Below are 26,029 nucleotides of genomic sequence, written 5' to 3'. Positions count from 1 at the left end.
TCTCATTCCAATATGCCGCCGCCACCTAGAGGTTATGAGAAAGTTGTACACTTTCATTCTTATATGCCACCACCCCCCAGAGGTTATGAAAACCCTGGCAGAATTTGTGAAATATTGTTTGTTTTAAATACGACTGATGACTGAGCAACAACCATCATTAATTTCTATATGGTTATGTTTTGTTTAATGATAATGCTTTTCTGAAATGCTTGACAGTTTAATTTGAATCCCATTAAAATAAAATTAAATGTTTTTCGCCTGGCCCTTCATGTTTTCTTCGTTTTCTTTAAAGAAGAAGAACAAAACAAAACAAAATGCAGATAATACGTCATGTTTTGATAATATGGGTAAAAGTAAAATCATGCATTGTAAAAATGTATTATACGGACATAGAAGGGTTTTCCAGAATTTTGAGGTCAACTTTAGGGGTGCATATTATACAACCCCAATTCCAATGCAGTTGGGACGTTGTGTTAAACATAAATAAAAACAGAATTTAATGATTTGCAAATCATGTTCAACCTATATTTAATTGAATACACTACAAAGACAAGATATTTAATGTTCAAACTGATAAACTTTATTGTTTTTAGGAAATAATCATTAATTTAGAATTTTATGGCTGCAACACGTTCCAAAAAAAGATGGGACAGGTGGCAAAAAAAGAGTGAGAAGGTTGAGGAATGCTCATCAAACACCTGTTTGGAACATCCCACAGGTGAACAGGCTAATTGGAAACAGGTGGGTGTCATGATTGGGTATAAAAGGAGCTTCCCTGAATTGCTCAGTCATTCACAAGCAAAGATGGAGCGAGGTTCACCTCTTGTTCACGAAGAGTTTGAACATTAAATATCATGTCTTTGTAGTGTATTCAATTAAATATAGATCGAACATGATTTGCAAATCATCGTATTCGGTTTTTATTTATGTTTAACATAACGTCCCAACTTCATTAGAATAGGGGTTGTACATGGGTGCGCATTATACACGATAAATGACGACACATGCGCACTTAGCGGCGCATTGTTCCAAAATCAACTGTTTTCGGGGTTATGTTTTAAGATGAGTTTGAAATCAACTGTTTTGGGATCATAGTTTGTGGTATAATTACAGTTAATATAAGCAATTATAAACATTTGGGGTGGCGTCAATTACTAACCTGTTTTCACTATTGACTGCAGAACTCTGCCCCTATTTCTATTTGTGTGTTGTACTACTAAGTAGAAAACAAAAGCGAACAAATCATTGTCATTTCATGGACAATCAAGTTGCTAAAAGGTTGTTATGCTCTCATCCTCTTTGTGGAAATACATATACATATACAAATTGGAATTTATCAACAATAAATGATTTGCCCCGTTATCTGCATCCAGCGTGTGTTCTAGATCTCTCCAGGTTGTGCAAGCGTGCTTAGTGAAGTGGCCAATAAGTGTGTGAGCTTTCTCCTTCTCCATCCTCTCCACTGTTGTGCTGTGTCATCACTGCCACCGTCTGAGCTTTGGACGTGCACTTTTATAATCAACTTAGCTATGTTGTTCAATAGATCCGTTGCAAGCACCACTAAGATCCTTCGCCCCTCGCTGCCTTAACTAAGTTTGTGTGGCGATAACCTTTGTCTTCAAGTGTTCAATCAAGAGATTATCAATTGGATACAGTCTATGAAATAGAAACTGAATGGCTCTTGCATTGGTGCCCTGATGCCGTGCATGACGGTTCGCTACTAAATGAATCAATGGATGAGGTGATGGATAAAGGGCGAATGAGAAGAGAAACAACTCAATGAAAGGCAGTGTCACTCTCCAGTGAACTGAAATACCACAGAGAGGAAATAAACGAGTGCAGATGCATACAAATGCTTCCGTGCAGGACAGTGGGTTGCTGAATGGTTTGATGAGGATGAAAAGGATGTGAGTCATATGCTGCGGCCTTTTCAATCACCCCATTTCAAATAATTGAGCACTTGTGGGAGATTTTGCATTACCACCAGCATCTTTAACCAAATAAGCCTCTTTTTCTAGTTTGCTGTTTTCCCCTGCTGTTTAGGTTGTTCTCCCCACTTTGTTTTGGATTTTCTTTTTCATTCTATGCCCATCTGTAGCTCCTAATTATCAGATAATCATGACTAATTCTCTATTCTCTGCGAGTCTGCAATAAATAGGTCCTGAAAACAAACCATGGAAAATTGATTGAACCCAGCAGCTGAATGGAAGACTAATCGGCAAAGTATGGGAATTGGATTACAAATTGTTCTGACTATCAAAAACTAATTAGGAGTAGTTATTAATCTGTAGAAATGGAATGTGCACGATTCAGAAACTGCTTGGTCTATTTCCTGTTTTCTATTTATTCTGAGCAGCGCCATCTCAAATTACCTTCCTGAGCGATAAAACCCCATACTCCGTTTCTAGTGGAACATATTTTTTGCTCAATTGCAAGGAAATCACATCGGTTTAGAGAGAGCAGGCAATCATGAGGAAGAGTTCTGCAGGTCAACAAAACCTGTTCAATTTTGCTTTCAAGCTGTGACGCATGACTTTGAAACTGCGTATTTCACATTTGCAGCCGAACGTTTGGCTTTTCAAACTGACTTAGTGTCTATTGTATGCGTTTACTGAGGAACAAAAAACAAACAGTATGTTTAACCGAATCATGTCCAATGTCCCCCTCCTTGAGTCGTCACCTTATCGTGGTGGAGGGGTTTGTGTCTCCCAATGATCCTAGGAGCTAAGTTGTCTGGGGCTTTATGCCCCTGGCAGGGTCACCCATGACAAACAGGTCCTAGGTGAGGAACCAGACAAAGCACGGCTCAAAGACCCCTTATGATGACGACAAACAATGGACTCAGTTTTCCCTTGCCTGGACACGGGTCACCAGGGCCCCCCTCTGGAGCCAGGCCTGGAGGTGGGGCTCGAAGGAGAGCGCCCGGTGGCGGGCCTGCACCCATAGGGCCCGGCCGGGCACACCCCGAAAGGGTAACGTGGGTCCCCCTTCCCAGCACCTGTGGGAGGGGCCATAGGGGTCCGGTGCAGTGCGAGTTGGGCGGTGACTGAAGGCAGGGACCTTGACGATCCGATCCCCGGCTACTGAAACTGGCTCTAGGGACGTGGAATGTCACCTCTCTGGCAAGGAAGGAGCCCAAGCTGGTGTGTGATGTCGAGAAGTTCCGACTAGATATAGTCGGACTCGCCTCCACATACAACTTGGGCTCTGGTACCGGTTCTCTCGAGAGGGGCTGGACTCTCTTCCACTCTGGAGTTGCCCACGGTGAGAGGCGCCGAGCAGGCGTGGGTATACTTATTGCTCCCCGGCTCTGCGCCTGTACGTTGGGGTTCACCCCGGTGGACGAGGGGGTAGCCTCCCTCCGCCTCCGGTTGGGGGGACGGGTCCTGACTGTTGTTTGTGCCTATGGATCAAACAGCAGTTCAGAGTACCCACCCTTGTTGGAGTCCTTGGAGGGGTGCTGGACAGCGCTCCCGCTGGGGACTCCATCGTTCTGCTGGGAGACTTCAATGCTCACGTGGACAATGACAGTGAGACCTGGAAGGGCGTGATTGGTAGGAACGGCCCCCCCGATCAGAACCCGGGCGGTGTTCTGTTGTTGGACTGCTGTGCTCATCACGGATTGTCCATAAAGAACACCATGTTCAAGCATAAGGGTGCCCCCACGTGCACTTGGCACCAGGACACCCTAGGACGCAGTTCGATGATCGACTTTGTGGTCGTCTCATCGGACTTGCGGCCGCATGTCTTGGACACTCGAGTGAAGAGAGGGGCGGAGCTGTCAACTGATCACCACCTGGTGGTGAGTTGGCTCCGATGGTGGGGGAAGATGGAATCTCAGATTCAGGAGGAGCAGTGTGGTTTTCGTCCTGGCCGTGGAACAGTGGACCAGCTCTACACCCTCGGCAGGGTCCTCGAGGGTGCATGGGAATTCGCCCAACCAGTCTACATGTGTTTTGTGGACTTGGAGAAGGCGTTCGATCGTGTGCCTCGGGGAGTCCTGCGGGGTGTGCTTCGGGAGTAGGGGGTACCGAACCCCCTGATAAAGGCTGTTCGGTCCCTGTACGACCCGAGTCAGAGTTTGGTCTGCATATCTGGCAGTAAGTCGGACCCGTTCCTGGTGAGGGTTGGATTCCGCCAAGGCTGCCCTTTGTCACCGATTCTGTTGATAAATTTCATGGACAGGCGTAGAGGGGGTCCGGTTAGGTGGCCTCAGTATTGCATCTCTGCTTTTTGCAGATGATGTGGTTCTGTTGGCTTCATCAAGCCGTGATCTCCAACTCTCACTGGAGCAGTTCGCAGCCGAGTGTGAAGCGGCTGGGATTAGAATCAGCACCTCCAAATCTGAGACCATGGTCCTCAGTCGGAAAAGGGTGGCGTGCCTCTCCAGGTCGGGGATGAGATCCTGCCCCAAGTGGAGGAGTTCAAGTATCTTGGGGTCTTGTTCACGAGTGAGGGAAGAATGGAAGAATGGGAGATCGACAGGCGGATCGGTGCAGCGTCTGCAGTGATGCAGACTTTGTATCGGTCCGTTGTGGTAAAGAAGGAGCTCAGCCAAAAGGCGAAGCTCTCAATTTACAGGTTGATCTATGTTCGTACACTCACCTATGGTCACGAGCTGTGGGTCGTGACCGAAAGAACAAGATCCCGGATACAAGCGACCGAAATGAGTTTCCTCCGCAGGGTGTCTGGGCTCTCCCTTAGAGATAGGGTGAGAAGCTCGGTCATCCGGGAGGATCTCACAGTAGAGCCGCTACTCCTCCACATTGAGAGGAGCCAGATGAGGTGTCTGGGGAATCTGATTCAGATATCTCCTGGACGCCTCCCTGGTGAGGTGTTCCGGGCACGTCCCACCGGGAGGAGACCCCGGTGACGACCCAGGACATGCTGGGGAGACTACGTCTTTCGGCTGGCCTGGGAACGCCTCTGGATCCCCCCGGAAGAGTGGATGAAGTGGCTGGGGAGAGGGAAGTCTGGGCGTCCCTGCTAAAGCTACTGCCTCCGCAACGCGACCTCGGATAAGCGCTAGAAAATAGATGGATGGATGTCCAATGTCCGGCCGGGTGCCATTTGCGGCACTCTGCGCCTCTTTAATTGGCCCACCACATACTGTATTCTAATAATAAAAATAAACATGGCCTGCATCAATAGGTTACAAGAAAAAGTAAAAATATTAAAAGATGGCAGACTTTTTTAAAACAAAAATGTAACAAAAGTTGAATGTTACTAGGTATCACACTTAATATTTTTTGTTAATGTAACTGTAACAAATGTTAAATGAAAATTTGTCCCTTTTTTTTGTTGTTAAAATTGTACATAAACTTGTGTTTCAAGCTTTCACACATTTTTTTAAAATTATCACAGTAATACTTGCTTGTAACACAAGCTGAAATATAAACTTTACTCCCCCCCCAAATGTATTGCTTAGTTGTTTCATATACACAAGGTGTAGTATGTGCCCTGCGACTGGCTGCGAATCAGTCTTAGACCTCGTCGCTCATCCTGTCAAAGATTCATGTTTAAATGTTTTTTTTTGTTTTTTTTAGCTCTATTGTTCATTTTCTTTTGCATCCATAAGCAATCAAAATGAAGCAACCAGGGCACGACAAAAAAGGACACAGCACACTCTGAGAAGGTCACGACTGTAAGTAAATGAAGTCCACAGTACACAGCCCTGTGCTATCCTGACAAGAAAAGATAGCGGAGGGGAGGAAGAGAGGAGCGCGAGGCAAGGAGAGCATAAGAACAGAGCGAGGCAGCGATGGAAGCCAACAATGCACTTCGGTGTGAGGATCACGAGTTTGACAGCAGGGCTGCTGACCCCGCATGCCGTGGACACGTTCCAAATGAGCTTGAACTTGGAAAGGTGTCAAGTGCGTTTTAAGCTCTGTGGACCCTTTTGAACTTCTGCTTCCTCAGTGGTGCTTGCGAAAGACTTTGTGATTGTTAAACAGCATTATAACCCTACCGAGCTGCGCAATTAGTGTGTGTGTGTGTGTGTGTGTCTGTGTGTGTGTGTGTCTCTGTGTGTGTGTGTGCGCGCGCGTGTGTGTCCGTCCGTGCGCACGCGTGTGTCTGAGTGCTCTTGACTGGAACTCGATCAGGATGCTCCTGCTTTATTTTTTTGTTTTTTTTAATACTACTTTTATTATAATCTCCTATTTTCCTCCGACCTTTGTCTTCTGGAATTATTCGGATTTCTAGTTTCCTGTAGTTTTATCTAACCCATTATGCCCGTTTGTTTAATTCGTTTACTTCTACTTCTTAATTTCTGTAGTCTGATACATTTATACAGTACATATGAATAGCATCTGACTGAATTTTCTTGACTGACTTTGGGGAAAATTTATGATTTGTTGTTTTCAAAATACCTGTATTTTCATAGGGATGGGTGAGTCTCTTTCTGAAGAACCTAAACTCCTTTTCAGGCAGCAAGTCTAACATTAATCAACCATCAATTTTAGTTTGCCATCTAATGATCGGTTAATCGATTAATCAATGAATATGCCCATCCTTAAGGCTCACGAAAAAAGTTCACACCTTCCTCACATTCAGACTGCCTACCCTCAGTGTGCCGGCAGCAAAGATACAGTATGTAACAGTGTGTATTTTTTGTACCCATGACCACACAGTGACAAATGGGGCATTTTCCGTATAGGTTCCTCTGTGCAAATATAATAAGTACATTCCGAATCAGTAATTGCTGAGGAGCGAAATTCATGACTAATTTATTCTGGGGTTAATTTATTAAAACTGGCTTATCAATATTTCACACTCCTCCTCTATTATTCACATGAGAACATACGCTAAAGCGTATCTGTGTCAACCCATGAATTTAGTCTACTGTAGTGAGTGGCTGTTTGCGTGTCTGTGTGTTATTTACATTTTCTTCTCATACTGTATGTAACTAGAAATAAGACCATTTATGAGGGAAGGAGTGTGACTGGATCATTTTTTCTCTGAATACCTTCACGTATTTTCGTTTGACAGGTGGAGAGAGCTACTGCTGTTCTATTTATTTTATTACCAGCTCAGCAAGACAGTTCTTTTCTTTTGAATTGATAGTGTCAACAAGACATAAAATCAAGGCCGTTAGGGTGTGCCTAATTCAATATACAGTAAGTTATTACAATTTCACGTCACATGGCGCCACAACATAAAGGGAGGAGGCTGAACTTCAAGGAAAGAGTAACCATAGCAACCGGTCATGTAGTTTTAAGCGAGGCACGCTGACATACAGTGGGACCTGGGGGATCTGGCTGGGATTCGTTTGCTACCAAAAAGTGGTACAAAGGGAGGAACTATCATTTGCGTACTTTTCCCAACATGTGAAAATGGAAACTTGGAAAAACAAAGACTGAACTAAACAGTACTGATTAAAACAAACTATGTCAGGTTCACATGCCACAATATTGAGTACACATAATGAGATTCAATTTAAGCACAGTGTGATACTGAGGAATATTTCGAATAATTTGACTACCTTCTTTAAATGTTAACCTTTATATTAAAATAATTTAAACAGTTCTCAATATGACACAGTTCAGTTGTACACTTACAACCACAGTAATATACAGTTCGCATAGTTAAACTAATACTTTATTGGTGTCAGGGAGTGTCAGTCTTAGTAAAAGGCATAAAACAGCAAAGACCAATGAGAACGAGAGAAAACAGGAGCGAGCCAATGTGAGCAAGAAGATATTTGAATTGTAACAACCTGTCCTCTTCCCCTTTTTTGCTTTGAATCCCATCACACCCTTTCTGCCTCGTTCCCGCCCACCCTACGAGAGATTACCGTTACCATAGTGACACAGCAGATTGGCTCGGAAGTCACAGCGGTTGTGGGTGCCATGGCAACACACATATGCTTGTGTTTCACTCTGTTGCCGCTGTCAGGGAGATGTGGGACGCACACGCGCTCACAAACGTGCAAGTGCAAACAATGGTGCCGCATCGCGCCGTGTACCAATAGCACGCTCAGTCAAGATTAAAGGGGCCACAGCGTCAAGTCATTTTGCAAATGGTTGATTTATGATGATTTATACAGCACATTCTGTGCACTTTGTATCGGTGCCAAATCTACATGGGATGGGGCCGTGCACGGGACACATCGGGCCGCATGAGGCGGCGTTATCTTGGATGTAGCCGCCCATCAACGTTCATTGAAAAGATCAATATTTAATACAGAAAATCGAATAAACATACCGGCATTAGCGTAATTGCTGGATTATTACGCAAGACATTACATTTTGTAAAACCGGTCTCGATAGGTATGAAGGTATGTAGGTAGCCATTTGGTAGACGGACAGATGGATAGATAGATTTTCTACTTGTACAGATTTCATCTACATATATATGGTAGCCGTGGTTATGAGGTAGAATGTTTCCATGGAAACTGTCACTGAAAGGAGGGGGTGGGTGGGTGAGAGACCAAGAGTAAAAGGTGAGGAGTGAAATAATCAAGAAAGAGATTGTGTTTGTGTGTATATGTCTCATGTTTACATCTCTTCGGGGAGCAGTCGGAGTTTTTGACTCCATGGTTGAGGATATCCCGGTTATTTGTCAAGAAAAGGACACGTCGTCAAAAGGTTTGAATTCAAAGCGGAGAAGAGCCTTTGCATTAAAAAAGGGGGGGGGGGGGAGGATTGAGGTTGGACTTTTTTTGTTAGTTTAGGTCAGGGGCTATGCGTTATGTTAAGCATAGGGGAGAAGGGTGTAAGTGTAGGTGTTTGTGTGTGTGTGTGTGTGTGTATGCGTGCGTGTGTGTGCGCGCGAGAGGGGGTGTGTGAAGTGATTTGAGTTCACCTGACATAAATATTCCCATGTACACACTCTTACACACTCCCACGCTCATTCACTATAATCGCTGCATGAGAGTGTTTGAAATGTGTGCGTGCGTGTGTTGTGTAGCTGAAACAAGGTGAAATTATTTCACTTGACAGGAACAATGCTGCTATTTCTCGTTTTCTGCTCCTCCACCACACAAACACACTGACAGAAGCAGACATGCTAAGTAACACAAAGATTTGCGCATGCCACTAGGGAATAGTTTAAATTAATTCTTCATACCGGGGATTTTATGCGGAGTGCTAAAATTACAGCACAGTAGAGGTATTTCTTTGGTTGTTCCTTTGATGATCTGTTAGTAGAAACTGATATAAAGTATAAAAGTGCATCTCCAATTGAGAAAAGTTGCGTATATTATTATTATTTTTATTATTATACTTTTCGGGCTGTACACAGTCTTTTTTGTGTGTATTTCAGCCATTCAGATGTTGGTGTAAACACCCATGGGTGAAAATATTAGACATTCAGTCACTGAGCACACATAATCTCAAGCCACAACTCCACCAAGCTCAAATTCAGTTCAGCTTGTCGCAGTACAGCGTGAAACAGTAAATCCTCGTCTGGCTCGTGCATCTACAGCGGCGTGTGAAAGCAGAAGGGCGGTAGCTTTTTTAATTGCATAAATAGTGGGACATCATAGTTGTGTGACAATGTAACCTGCCAACAAATTCAATAAAAGAGAACAACATGACCAATAAATAAAGGAAAAAACAGACATTATTTTGTGGTCCATTTTATTTGACTTATAGCTCTTTGTCACTGGAAGACTTGTCTGAGAAAAGTCACATTTTGTGTTTTTCGCCTTCATTTACCCTTGTGGCATGGACTTGATCACTATCTCTCTCTCACTGGGCTCTTTTAAGTACTTTTGAGGGCGACAGCATAGCTGCAGATCAGTTATTTGGTAAAACTAACAATTTGAAATGCCATTGACACAATAGATGTGCACAATGGCATAAGATTCAACACAAAAAATAAGGCGTTCCGAATATTTTGTGTACTTTTTAAAAACACTGCAAACTACAACCACGATGATAAACACTATACATTCATGTTAAAAATATCTTTGTAAAAGCATTTTTGGGGAGGATGACGCTCTTTTTGTAAAAACGATACTGTACAATACGGTATATAGTCAGTATGTGAAATACACAATACTCAAATCAAATAAAGGCTATTTGTTTTTCTCGACTCAGGTACCTAATGAATGTGACGTTTGAGGGCCGTAATCTGTCGTTCAGTGAGGACGGCTACCAGATGCACCCCAAGCTGGTCATCATTCTGCTCAACAAGGACAGACAGTGGGACAGGGTGAGTTTGTGTGTGTAGTTGTCTTAGTTTTGGGTCATTGTACAAGTTGCCAAGACAAACAAATGGTACCATTTTGAATGAAATTCTGTCTGACCGACCAAAGCCATTTGTTCCCTAATTATGGTTCTTTTCATATGTAATAATTACATATGACCGCAGTTGAATAATGTAAAACTGTTAGCAATGGCAGCAAGTTAGTTTAGTGATTGGAGTGCCTGATGGGGACACAAATATCTGATTCCCTCATCATCACATTTTCAGTTTTGAAGCATTTTAAGCCCAAAGCTTTATAGGCGCCACACTGATTAGATATTATCAGATTGGTGAAGGTGCCTTTGAGCAGCATGCTGCCGCACAGGCTCCTGAGTGGTGCTTTTGAATGAGTATTTTGACAAAGCTGCTAATTATCACAAACCCACTATCATGTAGTCTTACAACATTTACCCTCCCTTTGGTTGCGCTACCATCTAAAACCCCCGGTTCTCATTATTTCCTATCAAACTCTTTTGCTTGATTTTAAACAACTTTTAGCCATTATTAGAGTTTTGAAAATGCTTTAATCAAAAGATTGTGAAAAACACAATTGATGATACGGTTAGGATAAACACCGATAAACACTGTCTCTACACCGAGCAAATAATATTTTCAGTTTGCAGTATTGAAATATTGCTGGGGGCCCAATGAAAAACATCACTTTGGCCCCCCAAAACCCTGGCAGCACCCCAGACCAGTCTCACCTTTCTTCTTTGGGAGAAGCTATGTTATTAAAAAAAACACCAAAAAAACTGCCATTTGGAAATACACTTTTTTTTTACCTTTTAAAAAAAAAATAAAAAAATCCTGGAGCTGGGCAAGTAGTGTAATGACGGTGTTTTTTCTTTTTAATTTTAAATGGATTCAAATGTCTTGAGCAGATGGAGAAAGTCCAGATGTGGCAGGTCATAGGTTAATAATCCTGAGACGCACTGTCACATCCGAAAATGAACCCGAAACACACCGCCACCTGTAAAGTCAATGCATGCACCCACCTCCTCCCCTGCCCTTGGAGCTGACTTCCATGACTCTTCCTCTTCTCTATTCTTTGTATTTCTGTCTTCTACCTCTCCAATCTATATTCTGTCCTCTGATCAGAGAGCAAGGTGAGCGTCTCCCCTTCTGTCTCCCCTGTCTCCCTTTTCCCCCCTTCTTCGCACCCCCTCTTGAGCCAACGTTCTCACTCATGTTTAATTCCCAGCTTCACTTCCAGCTGAACTGCTTTTGTGGATCCTAATGAGTTCCGGCTCTTACAAGCATCCTTCCTGTCACCTTTTGACGGAGTGTGACGACTCTGGAGTGTCCAGTCGTGTTCACTCCCTCTTTTTCTTTGCCTACGATCCCCCTTTCTCTCCATCTTTGTCTATACAGTGGACCCCAGTGTTCATTATTTTCTTAAATTCTTTTTTCTATTTTTTCCCCCCCTTTTATTTCCATTTTTCTTTTTTCTTTTTTTGGGGGTAGGGGGGATGGCAAACAACCCCCAAAACATTTCTTGGTGTTTTATCCCCACTATTTTTTTCCCCTAAAGTTTTTCCCAATTTGTGATCCAGCCCATTCCCTATCCCCTGCGAATAGTGGGGTCCACTGTATTACACAGATTCATGCATGCTCATGGAAGAGGGCTGCACTGTGCCCATGGGATTCAAAGCCTAAACCGGTCTACTGCAGTCAGCGCTGCTAAGTTCCCTGCACTGCAATATGTGTGTGTACATGAACGTGTACAACATTCATTCATTCATTCATCTTACGTTCCGCTTATCCTCACTAGGGTCGCGGGCGTGCTGGAGCCTATCCCAGCTATCTTTGGGCGAGAGGCAGGGTACACCCTGAACCGCTCACCAGCCAATCACAGGGCACATATCAACAAACAACCATTTGGACTCAGATTCACACCTATGAGCAATTTAGAGTTTTCAATCAACCTACCATGCATGTTTTTGGGATGTGGGAGGAAAACGGAGTGCCCGGAGAAAACCCATGCAGGCACGGGGAGAACATGCAAACTCCACACAGGCGGGGCCGGGATTTGAACCCCGGTCCTCAGAATTGTGAGGCAGATGTGCTAACCAGTCGTCCACCTTGCCGCTCGTGTACAACATGTACATATTTAAACAAGTGTGTCGACTCTACAAACTCTTACCATAGCTCCTGTTACGGGTCTGAATACCATTGAGTGTGGCCTCTCATTGGTGGATCCAAGCCATTTCCCCCTCCATAAGAGGACTGAGTGTAGCGGCCACTTGAAGGAAAGGGCATCAGCAGAGTCTCCAAGAGTGGCGTCATGTGACCGGCAACTGGGGAAATGGACTAATTGATGACTCTTGGTTGGAGGAGAGCCACGAGGGCTTGGCCAGTCCTCCAGGCGTACAGCTGGACCCTCCTCCACAGAGAAGGCCCCATTTTGCATCTGAATGAGCTCCATCACCATCTGGTCATGTGACTCGTTCGCTCCATCCATCTTCCATCTCGTCTCTTGCTGCTTCTCACAACAGAATTGATATCTATCTGCGCCTCCTCACTCTTCTTTCTCATTTAATCCGTTCACCGTCTCTTTACTCCGGATCTTTTCTCTATTTCAGTGTTTAACCTCTCATTCTCAGCTCAAGGCCCCAGTTCTCTTTTTCCTCTCTTACTGTTTTTGTTGTTGTTGGATGTCAGAAAGGAGGGGGTTCAAAAACAACAACTTAATACAAAAAAAATTATGTACAGTACTGTACTGTGCAAAAGTCCTATGCCACCATCAGATACGTGTTGTTTTAGCAATGCTGTAATGACCATATTTAAGTAGAATGCCACTCAGTGGAGTACAGCCCTCCACCAAGGCACAATTGTTATCAGAATCATCTTTATTTGCCAAGTATGTCCAAAAAACACACAAGGAATTTGTCTCCGGTAGTTGGAGTCGCTCTAGTATGACAACAGACAGTCAATTGACAGAGAACACTTTTGAGACATAAAGACATTGACAAAAACAGTCACTGAGCAATAAAGGGTTGCTAGTTATCTGGTAATGCCGGTACAATTTATTATTTTTTTTTATCAAAAGTGAAATAGTAGCTCTTACACTTAGTCTGTCTAAAATAAGCCCTCAATCCTAGTAATGTGGTCGAACAAGCAGACAAATTTCAAACTTACTCTTCTGGTATTGATCTTTAGCTGTAGTTTTAAACCCATCTTCCGTCATATTTATCTGTAGGTGGGCAAATGGGAGAATGGTTCCCTCTCCATGAAGTACCATGTGTGGCCTCGCTATGAACTCTATGGTGGGGTTGCAGCCAGGGAGGACGACCACCTGTCCATTGTGACACTAGAGGAGGCTCCTTTCGTCATCGTGGAAGACGTGGACCCGCTTAGTGGGACTTGCATGAGGAACACCGTGCCCTGCCGCAAACAGATCAAAACATTGTGAGACTCAATGCTGTAGTTATTGCCTGAATTTTAACAGCGTATATTACATATTCACCAGTTTATTTGGGTACATGGACCTTACAAAATGCTTTCACCCTTGATTTAAAATTGCACTTGCTTTAGGTTAAATACGCTTCACTTTGCACCTTTTAGTTTAGACAATTCGCCTGAGGGCATGTGTTTTCATTACTGAGAAGAACTAATTGTGTGTTCTAAATTCATTGACATTTTCAGGAATCAGACGAAGGATTCAGGGATCTACATCAAACGTTGCTGTAAGGGCTTCTGCATTGACATCCTAAAGAAGATCGCCAAGTCAGTCAAGTTCACATATGATTTGTACCTCGTTACTAATGGCAAACATGGCAAGAAGATCAATGGAACCTGGAACGGCATGGTGGGAGAGGTACAGTGGTTTTTCCATGTTCCTTCTTCCTCTGTGAATATTTCAGTCAGTAAACAGGTCCAAGATTTCACAAGTGTAAAGTTCACTAATGACAACTGGAGCTCAATTATTGAACAAAATCCATGCACAACATGGACAGTACGAACAAAGGTCTTGTCATTACTAAGGGCTATTTCAAGGGTTTGAATTAGACCCCTGAATTTGAATTCTTCTTCTGAGCAAAAACATTTCTTGATTCCAGGTTTGTGAGAAGAGTTTGGGGAAAGCTCTTCTCTGTTGCATCTTGAGAGCGCTGACCTCAACCCCTAGTTCATCCCAAACACCTTTAGGATGACCTAAAACAGTTTGTTAGCCAGGCCCTCTCTCGGGGCTACCATCAGTGACCCGGCCGATGTCTTGAAGAAAATATTCACAGATGAAGTTCTACAGGTCAAGTGGGCAAATACTTTTTGTCCATGTCATATACAGTACTGCATATTTCGCGTACTATTATATATTATGGGAAAGGGGATGCCAAAATGCCCTCCATGCTTACAGACAGCAGTGTGGGAAGTTGCCATACCCATACCGATACTGTTGTTTTGGGTTGCAATTATGTGTGGGTGAAGGTGAAGAAATGTCTGAACTCTGCTATATTTAGTTTCACAGTCTGAAGGGTGAATTTTCTCATGGAAATTAGTTTTCATACCTTCACATTTGAGCAGCCCAAACCGTTAGGTCAGGGGCCTCTTAACGTTCTATAATAGACCCCGGTCCTGAGCAAAGCTTCTTGTCAGTTCTCGTGAATCAACCCGTTACAGCAAGCAGCGCTTCTGCTGTCTGGCTAGTCGTTTGGTAATGAAGGAAAAGGTAAGCAGATCAATAGCATCTCAAAGGTCACAGGTTGAAAACACAGCTGTGTCCATATCTCTGAGAACAGTGAAGTCTGCGTAACCTTCACAAGTCACAGGCACCATGACGACGTGTCCATTTTTTCGCCACTCGCTATTCAATTTATATTAAACTGACTCATTTAATCTATTATATGAAGCCATTCAAGTTACCCTGCTGGGCCAGCTAGTGTCTTTAGTGTGCACTGAGCTATAAGTGTGCTCACCTGTAATAAACTCCATCACCCTTGCTAAAAGCGTCATAATGTGCTGTCTCCTCCTCGCCCTCACAGATGAATGGTCATTAGGAAGGGGGCGGGGGTGGCATTTGTCAAACTCTCTCTCTCTCTGTCCCTCCCTCTCTCTCTTTGTATCTCTCTCTCTCTCTCTCTCTCATACACACACACACGCACACACACACAAGTATATAAGCAATGAACACAGGGAAGAGTGAGTAAAGGCAAATGTGCCAACAACACATGGGCACAGACTGATTATTCCACAAATGTCAGTCTCATGTCTCTTGCTCTCTTTTTCTGACTTCATCTCACATGATGCCCCCCACTTCCACAAAACCCACCTCCAAACCCCCACCGCACGCACGCGCGCGCGCGCACACACACACACACACACACACACACACACACATACACACACACACACCATGGTTCGGCTGTATTCTTCTCTTTTGATAGAGACTAGCTGTGTCCTTCTCCAGTTGGAAAACAGCCAAAATGACAGTAGATCTCAAACTCTTAATGGACTGAAATCTGGACTTTTGCTAAGACATATACACTCACTCACACACACACACACACACACAGATGCGCACAGACTGGGGGGCGTGCCTCAGCACACTCTTGAACTCTTTCCGAGATCACATAAGGCCATTTACACAATTTGCCACAGCTTCAAAAGGCAATGAATCAAAATAGGGTGGTAGTGGGAGAATCAATAATTGTTTCTACATTTTGTTAAGTTTTTATTTCACTGCAGCAAGTCAGAGATTACACTGCCCTTCAAACTCCTCATGTAAACTCTTACTGGCAATAATATAATGAGTTAGGCCTCCCATAAAAATACATACACACCAGCTGAGATGTTTGCACACACTCACACAAACTCAGATCCTTGCTCACTCATTCGCAATAACACCCACATGGGTCACTTTCATAACACGGAGATAACATGTCGTAGGAGGGAGATGGAGAGAGCAAATGGCGAAAGAGAGAGGAAGTGAGTACACTGCTGCACGGCTTTCTTCTCTCCCCGGGGCGACGTTCACACATTTAGGCACAAACGTGCGTACACAGTTGGACCTACACGTTGACGCTTCCATCCTGACAAATAAGACTGCTATTTCACATAGACACACACAGACACTGACAATAAGGACGGCTGCGGACAACTTGCAGAATAGATGAGCGATTGTCTCCCTGCCTGTAAACGTCCACTTCACAGGTGGGGAACAAAGGTTCGCCACCATCTCTTTATGACTCACTCATGCACACACACACACAAAATCTCTCTCACACGCTAGAGCTTTGACTCATGCACTCTTTATTAACTCAACAGTGTCGGCCCACTTTAGCACAAATTGGGGGCTAAATGTACTACCTGTGCAGGGGTTTGGGGGGGGGGGTTGGTTGGTAGAAGGAGGAGAGGTATTAGGATGCCTATTTTGAGCAGCCATGACCTACTGCGATAACCCACTTTCTTCCATCTCTTCTCCTCTGGTGGGCTGTACGAGTGTCCACCTTCCCCTCCTACTTTTGTTAATTGCTTACACACTTTGGATAGTTCATGACAAACATACCACATACCATACATACAATCTAATGAGATCCAAAATAAGAACTATCAATAGTTCAGCTTTTGCAAAGATATTAATGCTCAGTTTTGACTGACACTGTTAGAGAGGTATTCATTTGACAAGAATGCATATTGATTATTGTCCTTAAAGTTTCTTTGTGTGACTACCTTGCATCACATGGCATCATACGTACTGTTTTTAATAATTTGTGAACTATTCAGCGATTTTTAGAGGGCCAAACATTTCCAATTAAGATGTAGTGAAGTTCTTAACCAATGCAAACAACAAGCAGAATAATAAACATCCTCTGTCGGATCTGGAAGTTATTCCTTACGCGCGTCTTTAAGTTTTCAATAATCACATGTTTTATTACGGCCTTTTCGTAAGGTAAAAGACTAAACTCTGACACCGGTCGCACAGGTACCGAACAGCCCATAATAGGGGGTTGTACTTCTGACTGGGGACTCTGCCAGACATTCCCAGCAGACCCTCAAAATACGTTTGGGTCTGTCAAGTCAGACCGACATCTTCCCCCACCATCGGAGCTAACACACCACCAGATGATGATTAGTTGACTATTCACCTGACTGTCGATGACATGCAAGTCCGATGACACAACCGCAAAATCTGTCATCAAACTGCAGCCCAGGGTGTACTGGTGCCAAGTGTAAGTATGGACACCCGTTTGTTGTAACATGGTGTTCGTTAAGGACAATTCGTGCCAAATACAGAAGTCCAATGACAAATTACCACTCAGGTTCACATCGTGGGGCCATTCCTCCCAAACAGATGGGTGAAGTGGTGCTGAGGGTAAGTGTACACCCTACAACCAGAGGGTCGCCGGCCATGTAAATAGTATATAAAGCATCAGATATTGTGTTTTACGTCAATACTTAACTATATTCATAATGTATAAAGTACCTGTGGATGAAAAAGCAAAGCTTGTGACCAGAATGTACGCGAACGTACATACACGCTGGGTACATTCAAAATTAATGGCCTTTCAAATATCCACACACTCTCTTATGTTCTCACCAACAACCTCTCTTTTGCAACCTGCTTCTCCCTTAACTATTAATCCATCTTTTTATGGTTTAAAAAGATGGATTTATAGTTAATCGTAGTAGCAAGAGGGAGGAAAAGTTGTGAATTACACACCCCATGCCACAGTATAATTGCTCAGCGGAATCTTTCAGAGGCATCCAAGAATCGGCGCTTTGCTGACAAGAGCTGGTGCATTCAATCCATGGCTGCTACATGTTGAAGAATTTCTGGAATAGAGTAAAAATGTCTTCAGCTCAGTAATTGTCCTTCATTGTATTTTTTTCGAGCAGTAAAGCGTGGCAATATTAGGCCTATAGTTACTGTATAACCAGGTGACACACAGTGTGGTCACCCCGTTCCACTTCCTCATGGCACAATTTATACAGACATTCATGTGTTCTATGACATTCATTCCTAACCGGTTTTCCATGGCAAATTAGTGTGTCATGAGAGTTCATCAGGTGTTTAAATTTCACTTAATTGTTCCAATAAACCTATGCCAGCGATGCATAGTGACAGACAGAACCATTAAATGTTCTTCCACTCCATGTAGAAGTTACAGTACATAATTAACCTGTGTATCCACCTTTTGTGGCATTTTTGTTTGGTGGTGTGCCATGAGATTTTTACTTGTATAAAATATACTGTATGCTTTGACTCAATAAAGGTTGGGAAACACTGGTCTCAGGGTGTGATATCAAGGCTGTGTATGTAGTTTATGCAGGCAGAACAATAGACCAAAGAGTGTTTCAGGGCACCTGGGTATGTAACCCTGAGAGAGTGAAATCTGTAGCACAAGCCAATTAATTATGTTTCCATATAAATTGTGAAGCTTACCATAAAAGGAATTCATAAATGTAATGAATAAAATAATGAATGTAGTTATATAGTAATATATAGTAGATAGTAAGTAGTATTATAATAATAATAATAGTAATATAGTAGTATGGTGGCCTCAGTATTGCATCTCTGCTTTTTGCAGATGATGTGGTTCTGTTGGCTTCATCAAGCCGTGACCTCCAACTCTCACTGGAACAGTTCGCAGCTGAGTGTGAAGCGGCTGGGATGAGAATCAGCACCTCCAAATCTGAGACCATGGTCCTCAGTTGGAAAAGGGTGGTGTGCCCTCTCCAGGTCGGGGATGAGACTCCTGCCCCAAGTGGAGGAGTTCAAGTATCTTGGAGTCTTGTTCACGAGTGAGGGAAGAATGGAACGGGAGATCGACAGGCGGATCGGTGCAGCGTCTGCAGTGATCCTGACTTTGTATCGGTCCGTTGTGGTAAAGAAGGAGCTAAGCCGAAAGGCGAAGCTCTCGATTTACCGGTCAATCTACTTTCCTACCCTCACCTATGGTCACGAGCTGTGGGTCGTGACCGAAAGAACAAGATCCCGGATACAAGCTGCCGAAATGAGTTTCCTCCGCAGGGTGTCCGGGCTCTCCCTTAGAGATACGGTGAGAAGCTCGGTCATCCGGGAGGATCTCAGAGTAGAGCCACTGCTCCTCCACATCGAGAGGAGCCAGATGAGGTGGCTTGGGCATCTGATTCGGATGCCTCCCGGACGCCTCCCTGGTGAGGTGTTCCGGGCACGTCCCACCGGGAGGACACCCCGGGGACGACCCAGGACACGCTGGAGAGACTACATCCTTCGGCTGGCCTGGGAACGCCTCGGGATCCCCCCGGAAGAGCTGGATGAAGTGGCCGGGGAGAGGGAAGTCTGGGCGTCCCTGCTAAAGCTACTGCCCCCACGACCCGACCTCTGATAAGCAGTAGAAAATGGATGGATGGATGGATGGATGGATGGATGATATAGTAAATAATACAGTCCCTATTACATTTGCACAGAGGAATGTATGGGAAAATGAGAAATTGATCAAGAGGAGATGGATAAACGAATTTACCGTATGTATGGCTCGGGAGAATGGCTGCATAATGCATAATAATATGGCCCCTGTTGTCCAGGTGGTGTTAAAAAATGCCCACATGGCCGTCGGTTCCTTGACCATCAACGAGGAAAGGTCAGAGGTCATCGACTTCTCCGTCCCCTTCATCGAGACTGGCATCAGCGTCATGGTCTCCCGTAGCAACGGCACCGTTTCACCCTCTGCCTTCTTAGGTGAGCAACGTGGAATAACTTATACTGACAAACTAATGGGTTAGTGAGTAATGTAATCCACATGGGAACATGCAGCAGTCCAGCGTCTCTACTACAAGTCTGGGCTGATGGTCATAGGCGGGATGACGGAGGGCGTACTAGCCTTTTTAAAATATGGATTTTTTTTTTTATGTTGAGAATAAAAAATAACACAGACCCTGTGATTGTGTGATGAAGTGTGGGCCTTTTATTAATTTGCACATTATACACTTTTACAGATGCAGTTCTTAAGTTTCTCCTTAGTTTGTTCTCTGAATACAGACATAAAATGGCTATTAGTTTGTGCTTATTAATTTTGTGCAACTGTAATTGTAATTTCCTCCTCAGTTCTTTTACACAATGCTTTGAAATGCATGTTGCACACGTCTTTCAAAAGATGACGTGCTTTCGAATTTTGGGCTCACAAGAGCTTTTGGGAATTGAATTGAGGGGTTAAATGGTTACCCCACGTGTTAAGAAGCTACATGACAATGCATTCACTCAAGTGTACTGTATTATATTCCACAGTTAATATTTTTTTCTTGTATTCTTTGTCTCTTTGCTCTTTGCTTCCCACTCTCTTTTTCCTACTCGTCCTTCCTTTTCTCAATCTGGCACACCATATTTGCATATCGCCTTTTTCCTCTCACTCTATCACCTCATTTTCTCATTCTCTCCAACACTCTCTCTGTTTCCCCTTCATTTCACTTCACATCACCCCTCTCTATTTTCTGCCTCCCTACAACCTCCCTTTTCCCACCACTGGTGTCTTCGTCTTATCATCCTGGTCCACACTGCCTCCCTCAACCCATCTACTCACTGGTCTCCCTTCATCTTCCCCTCTCCTCTCTCTTTGCTGGCTTGCCCTCCAGAGCCCTTCAGTGCGGATGTGTGGGTGATGATGTTCGTGATGCTGTTGCTGGTGTCAGCATTTGCCGTGTTCATTTTTGAGTACTTCAGCCCCGTGGGCTACAACCGCTGTCTGGCTGACGGCAGAGGTGAGGGCCTGCAGCTCAACATACACTGCACACAGACGCACAAACAAGAAAGAGACATGCTGGTTTGTATCACATGGAGTGATGGAAGATTGTGGTAGGGGGCTTATGACTGCATTTTTGTCTTGTAGTTTCAGTTGTTTTACTCATCCAACAGTCTCTATAGCATGTTCGTGGACTCTTATAATAAATTCCCTTTGCAGCGCTTCTACTTCAAAATATTAAAAAAAAAAAAAAAAATTGACAATGGATCCTATTGGAAATGTATAGTGAGCCCCTTTTAACTTGGGTGATACATACCACTCGCAATAGGTGAAAATTTCTGATATAAAGAGACGGTATAAAGAAAGTTTAATATAATTTTACCCCTCCCATCTGTTTTAAACACATTTAAACTTATTAAAACAGACTTGTACTGATTAACACACACAGTATTCCTCAGCAGCTGTTCTCAATCTCTCATTCAGATAGTTAGCCAATGAAGAGGCAAAGCTTTCTTGCTTCAAGCTGTTTGTCACTCCCATTTGACGTTTACTGCAAAACTGACACCTAAAACAAAAGAGAATTCAAATTGTATAAATGTTTATATCGTCTAACGAAAGTCTGCTAGCTTAATGCTAACATATCACGTAAAGTGCCATAGATGAGCTAACAGGAATGAGCATCGTCGTAATTATTCACCTTCCAATAACAGCTGCTTTAACACACAGAGCAGCAACACGGCAACATTTTGTACTACACTGAAGGGATGCAACTAAATTTGGACTTGCACCTATACTGTAAAAACTCATGAAAAAAAGATGCTTAAAAATCTGCGAAAGACAACATGCAAACTCCACACAGGAAGGTGAACCTCAGAACTGTGAGGCAGATGTTCTAACCTGAACACAAAGCTATATCTAGTAAAGCACCTCAAAGTACATGTAGGTTATATATACAAACGCCAATTCCAATGAAGTTGGGACATTGTGTCAAACGCAGATGAAAAGATTATGATGCTGTGCAAATCCTTTTTAACTTATATTCAATTGAATACATTAAAAAGGCAAGCTATTTAAGATATATACACCTTTTAGTTTATTTGCAAATATTCTCTTATTTTGAATTTGATGCCTGCAACATGTTCCAAAACAGCGGTGACAGGGGCAACAAAAGTCTCGAAAAGTTGCTCACAATACACCTGTTTGGAATTAACACGTTAATTGGAAACAGGTGGGAGTCATGATTGGGTATAAAAGGAGCATCCCTTAAAGGCTCAGTTGGGGCGATGTTCACCACTTTGTTAACAACTGCGTGAGAAAGTAGTCCAAAAGTTTAAGGAAAATGTTGCTCAATATACAATTGCAAGGAATTTAGGGTTTCCATCTACGAGGATAAGCGGAACGGAAGATGAATGAACGAATCTATGGTCTATAATATAATCAAAAGTTAGGTTTTTAGGTTTCTTCTGTTCAGACAATTTTTTTTTTCCAGTTAAGAGGAAATCTCTTACTTTGTTGAGAAATAGTGTCTCAGGTGTGAATGAGTATTTTCAAAAAAAAAATATCAGTTTGAATAATTAACATTTTGCCTGTATTCCATTTTATATAGGTTGAAAAGGATTTGCAAATCATTGTATTCTGTGTTTTTATTTACCTTTTACACAACGTCCCAAATTCATTGGAATTGGGGTTGACTTGCATCTGTTTTTTAGTAAAAGTCATTGTCATTTGGAGTCTAAACGCACCCCTGACTATAATAACAGATTAATAAGTGAGTTTCAAGCATTTTGCCCTTATCGTATACATATGCCAAGTAGTGAATTATTGCTTTCATTGTCACGCATATCTGTTGTGTATGTGACATATTATTTTGTATAAAGACAGACATGCACAAAAATGCTGTAGCCCGCCTCCACATGGAGACCAACCATCCTTGCTGATTTCATCCCCCCTCCTCTTCCTCCTACTTCACTCTGCCCTATTCATCATTTACAGGTGTTCTGTGTTCAACACAGTGTCAGTGCTTTTACTTCTGCACAGTGCATTTGCATACATTTCCATACTGCCTAAAATCAAGTTGGCACTGGCAGGAAAGGGACTTGTTTTGCGTTAGATCTCCCAAGGCACAAGGCCACCGAGTGTGGCTATATATGGACAATGTCTGTCTTTCCATTTCAACTTCAGCATGTTCTAGAAAGGATGTACTCTTCCTTAGCTGCTGTTCTCCTCTCTGACCCTCCATTTTTAATCTTCATGTTGCACCGATGGAGTTTGGTATCATGACGAGTGCAGATCGAAGTTGGGACACAAAAGATTCAGCACAACAATACTGTATATCAAAGGCTGCAGATTGCATAGGCTCCACTCAATTTACTTAACTGTCTCTCTCACAAACTGTTGAAAGGAGAACATGACATATATCACAATGCAAACCCACATTGAGGCCACAAATACTGTCTGTCTCTTTGTCATGTCTCTCTCTCTCTCTCTCTCTCTCTCTCTCTTTCTCTCTTTCTCTCTCTCTCTCTCTCTCTCTCTCTCTCTCTCTCTCTCTCTCTCTCTCTCTCTCTCTCTCCAACCCAAACTCACACTTGCCCACACAGACATTACAGTCCAAGTGCTATATCACTCCATAATAAATAGATGGAGACAATCTGCTCTAAGTTCATGAGTCAGAAATAATTAATTTGTTTATTCATCACACCACAATAGGTGATCATAATCTCCATACAGTTGATAGTATATCATATCATGGCCATGAGATTCAATGAATGCAGATGACTACAATTTGGGGAATTGTACAAGACAACCTTTATCTATCGGGCAGACAACGAGGATGTGACAAAGTATTGGCTTCCAACCTACAACATTACTGCTGAAAACTAGTGACACGTCACTGCAAAGACTACTACAGTTACAGAGAAAATCATTATAATAGGGAATGCCAAAATGATTCTTAACTTGGACAAATTATTTTATTTTGGTGAGTGTGTAACATTTAGCTGGAAATAAACACAAGAAACTGGTAAAAGACTAAAAGGCAGTGTAAAGTACAAAGAAACTTAAACTCAAAATTTAGCCAAGGAATAGTCATTTTGACACTGTATAAGAAGTTAAAGTAATTGTGTTAAAAGAACAAATAAAAAAAATAAACGCTCAATTGTATACCTTCATAGATACAAAACATCTTCATATAGTTGACTCTTTCCCTTTTCATTAAGTCTCATGCCTGTTTAACTAAGAAGGTCAATATTCATCCATGCATCTATCCATCCATTTTCTACCACTTATGATAAGTGAAATAGGATAAGTCTTATCCTATTCCCGGTCAGGCGTCAGCGGGAGCCAACTGACTTTGGGTGAAAGGCAGGATACACCCTGGACAGGGTGCCAGTCAATCACAGGGCACGTACTGTATAGACAAGCAACCATTCACACTAACATTCCCACCTATGGGCAATTTTGAGTCTTTGGAATGTGGGAGGAATTCGGAGTAGCTGCAGAAAACCCCACACAAGCACAGGGAGAAGATGCAAACTCCAAACCCAAAAACCAATGCCTGTTTAGCAGACCTGCTATCCAAATGCTCCACCGAGCTCAAACAAACTCAGATTTTTTTGCCGTTTTTCTATACTAAAGAATTGCATCGCGAAACTAAAACTCTATTAAGTTTCAGGAGCCCTCACACTGATGTATCAGACTCTGGCATGAAAACCAATGTTTTCACTGTACATCGGGTAATCCTAAATGTTGGCTGTATTCTCTTCAGAGCCACATGGTCCATCCTTCACCATTGGCAAAGCCATCTGGTTGTTGTGGGGTCTGGTTTTCAACAACTCTGTGCCGGTGCAGAATCCCAAAGGTACCACCAGTAAGATCATGGTGTCAGTGTGGGCCTTCTTTGCTGTCATCTTCTTGGCCTCCTATACTGCAAACTTGGCTGCTTTCATGATCCAGGAGGAATACGTGGACCAGGTAACGGGACTGTCGGACAAAAAGGTAAGATAATCCTCAAATCTGCGTCTTGGTCATTTGCTTGCCTTGCCTCACTAAGAAAGTATTTTTACAGGCAAGAGTTCTGTCTTACTTTCTTAGTTCCAAAGCCCCAACGACTTCTCGCCTCCCTTTCGGTTTGGCACGGTCCCAAATGGGAGTACAGAGAGAAACATAAGGAACAACTACCCAGAGATGCACTCCTACATGACCAAGTTTCATCAGAGAAATGTCAACGAGGCTCTTCAGAGCCTCAAAGCTGGGTGAGGATTTGTACAGAAAGAGGTTGTTTTTTAAAGTGTTTTTCATTGCATTTTTAAATATACTGTACTATACTGGAGAACTGCTCAATTGAGTTAGCAAGATTTACATGCCAATTTATTTGGTACAGGTGCACCATCCTAAAGGTCGCAATACACAAAGTACCTCAAAGATTTTGCAAAGACAATGCACAGTTTTGATGACACTATCAAAGACTATAGCAGCCTTAACTGGGACGCACATTAGCCAGCCCCAGAGGCTGTATGGTTCAGGATCTGGCATGAACATGATGGGATTATATCTTTATCTGAACCATCTTTATTAACAAGACTTGCGAAATGTGAACAATCATATAGCTTCTGAGCATATAAACAATATGTAAATACATTTCGGTTATACATTAGCATTGTACTTTTGTCTATTTTATTTTTGTCCATTTTGCACATATGTGCATATCTGCGCACATACGCAGTTCAAGCTTTGAGGCTTGGATACAATGTCAATGTCGACTACTCTTGTGGGTCTAGTATATTTGCAATGGTGTTGAATTCCACTGCATATTTCATACTGAATGCCATTTCTAATATTTTGGGTAACATTTTTAAGCTGCATGAGAGGAGCTCTTGTTGAGCTCATTTGATTGTGCTGGTGTACCTAATCTTATGGCCAGTGAACATTATATCTACACTCACATGGCTAAAGTGCACACTTGTTTGTGTGTCCACATTTTTCACATTTCTAAATGGTAAGCATATAGTTGCTAAATTACTCAACTCCACTTTTTCAATTGTTTTAATTGTGTGTGTTTTTTCACCACACTGCCATTCAGCTTTTGCAAACCCTCTGGAAGTCTATTCCACTTATCACCAGCTTAGTGCTATTTAGCAGGTTAATTGGAATGTTGTAGCTGTGATGTCTTGCTCCCAAGTGCT

The 26,029-nt window shown here is 42.9% G+C and overlaps 1 protein-coding gene across 3 annotated transcripts in view; it reads left to right on the top strand.

The window, feature by feature from the left end:
- The window catches only part of LOC133465783 (glutamate receptor ionotropic, NMDA 2B-like), a 168,931-nt gene that overhangs the window by 122,563 nt on the left and 20,339 nt on the right, over window positions 1-26,029 (top strand). For all 3 annotated transcript variants that reach the window (XM_061748872.1, XM_061748873.1, XM_061748874.1), the window contains 7 exons: window positions 10,044-10,158; window positions 13,391-13,599; window positions 13,837-14,008; window positions 19,696-19,849; window positions 20,740-20,865; window positions 24,613-24,842; window positions 24,939-25,099. In XM_061748872.1, coding sequence (XP_061604856.1) covers window positions 10,044-10,158; window positions 13,391-13,599; window positions 13,837-14,008; window positions 19,696-19,849; window positions 20,740-20,865; window positions 24,613-24,842; window positions 24,939-25,099 — 1,167 coding nt within the window. The remainder of the gene's footprint in view (window positions 1-10,043; window positions 10,159-13,390; window positions 13,600-13,836; window positions 14,009-19,695; window positions 19,850-20,739; window positions 20,866-24,612; window positions 24,843-24,938; window positions 25,100-26,029) is intronic.

This window comes from Phyllopteryx taeniolatus, chromosome 16, assembly GCF_024500385.1.
Source record: "Phyllopteryx taeniolatus isolate TA_2022b chromosome 16, UOR_Ptae_1.2, whole genome shotgun sequence".
Classification (NCBI taxonomy): domain Eukaryota; kingdom Metazoa; phylum Chordata; class Actinopteri; order Syngnathiformes; family Syngnathidae; genus Phyllopteryx; species Phyllopteryx taeniolatus.
This window is presented reverse-complemented; position numbering and strand designations above follow the sequence as displayed.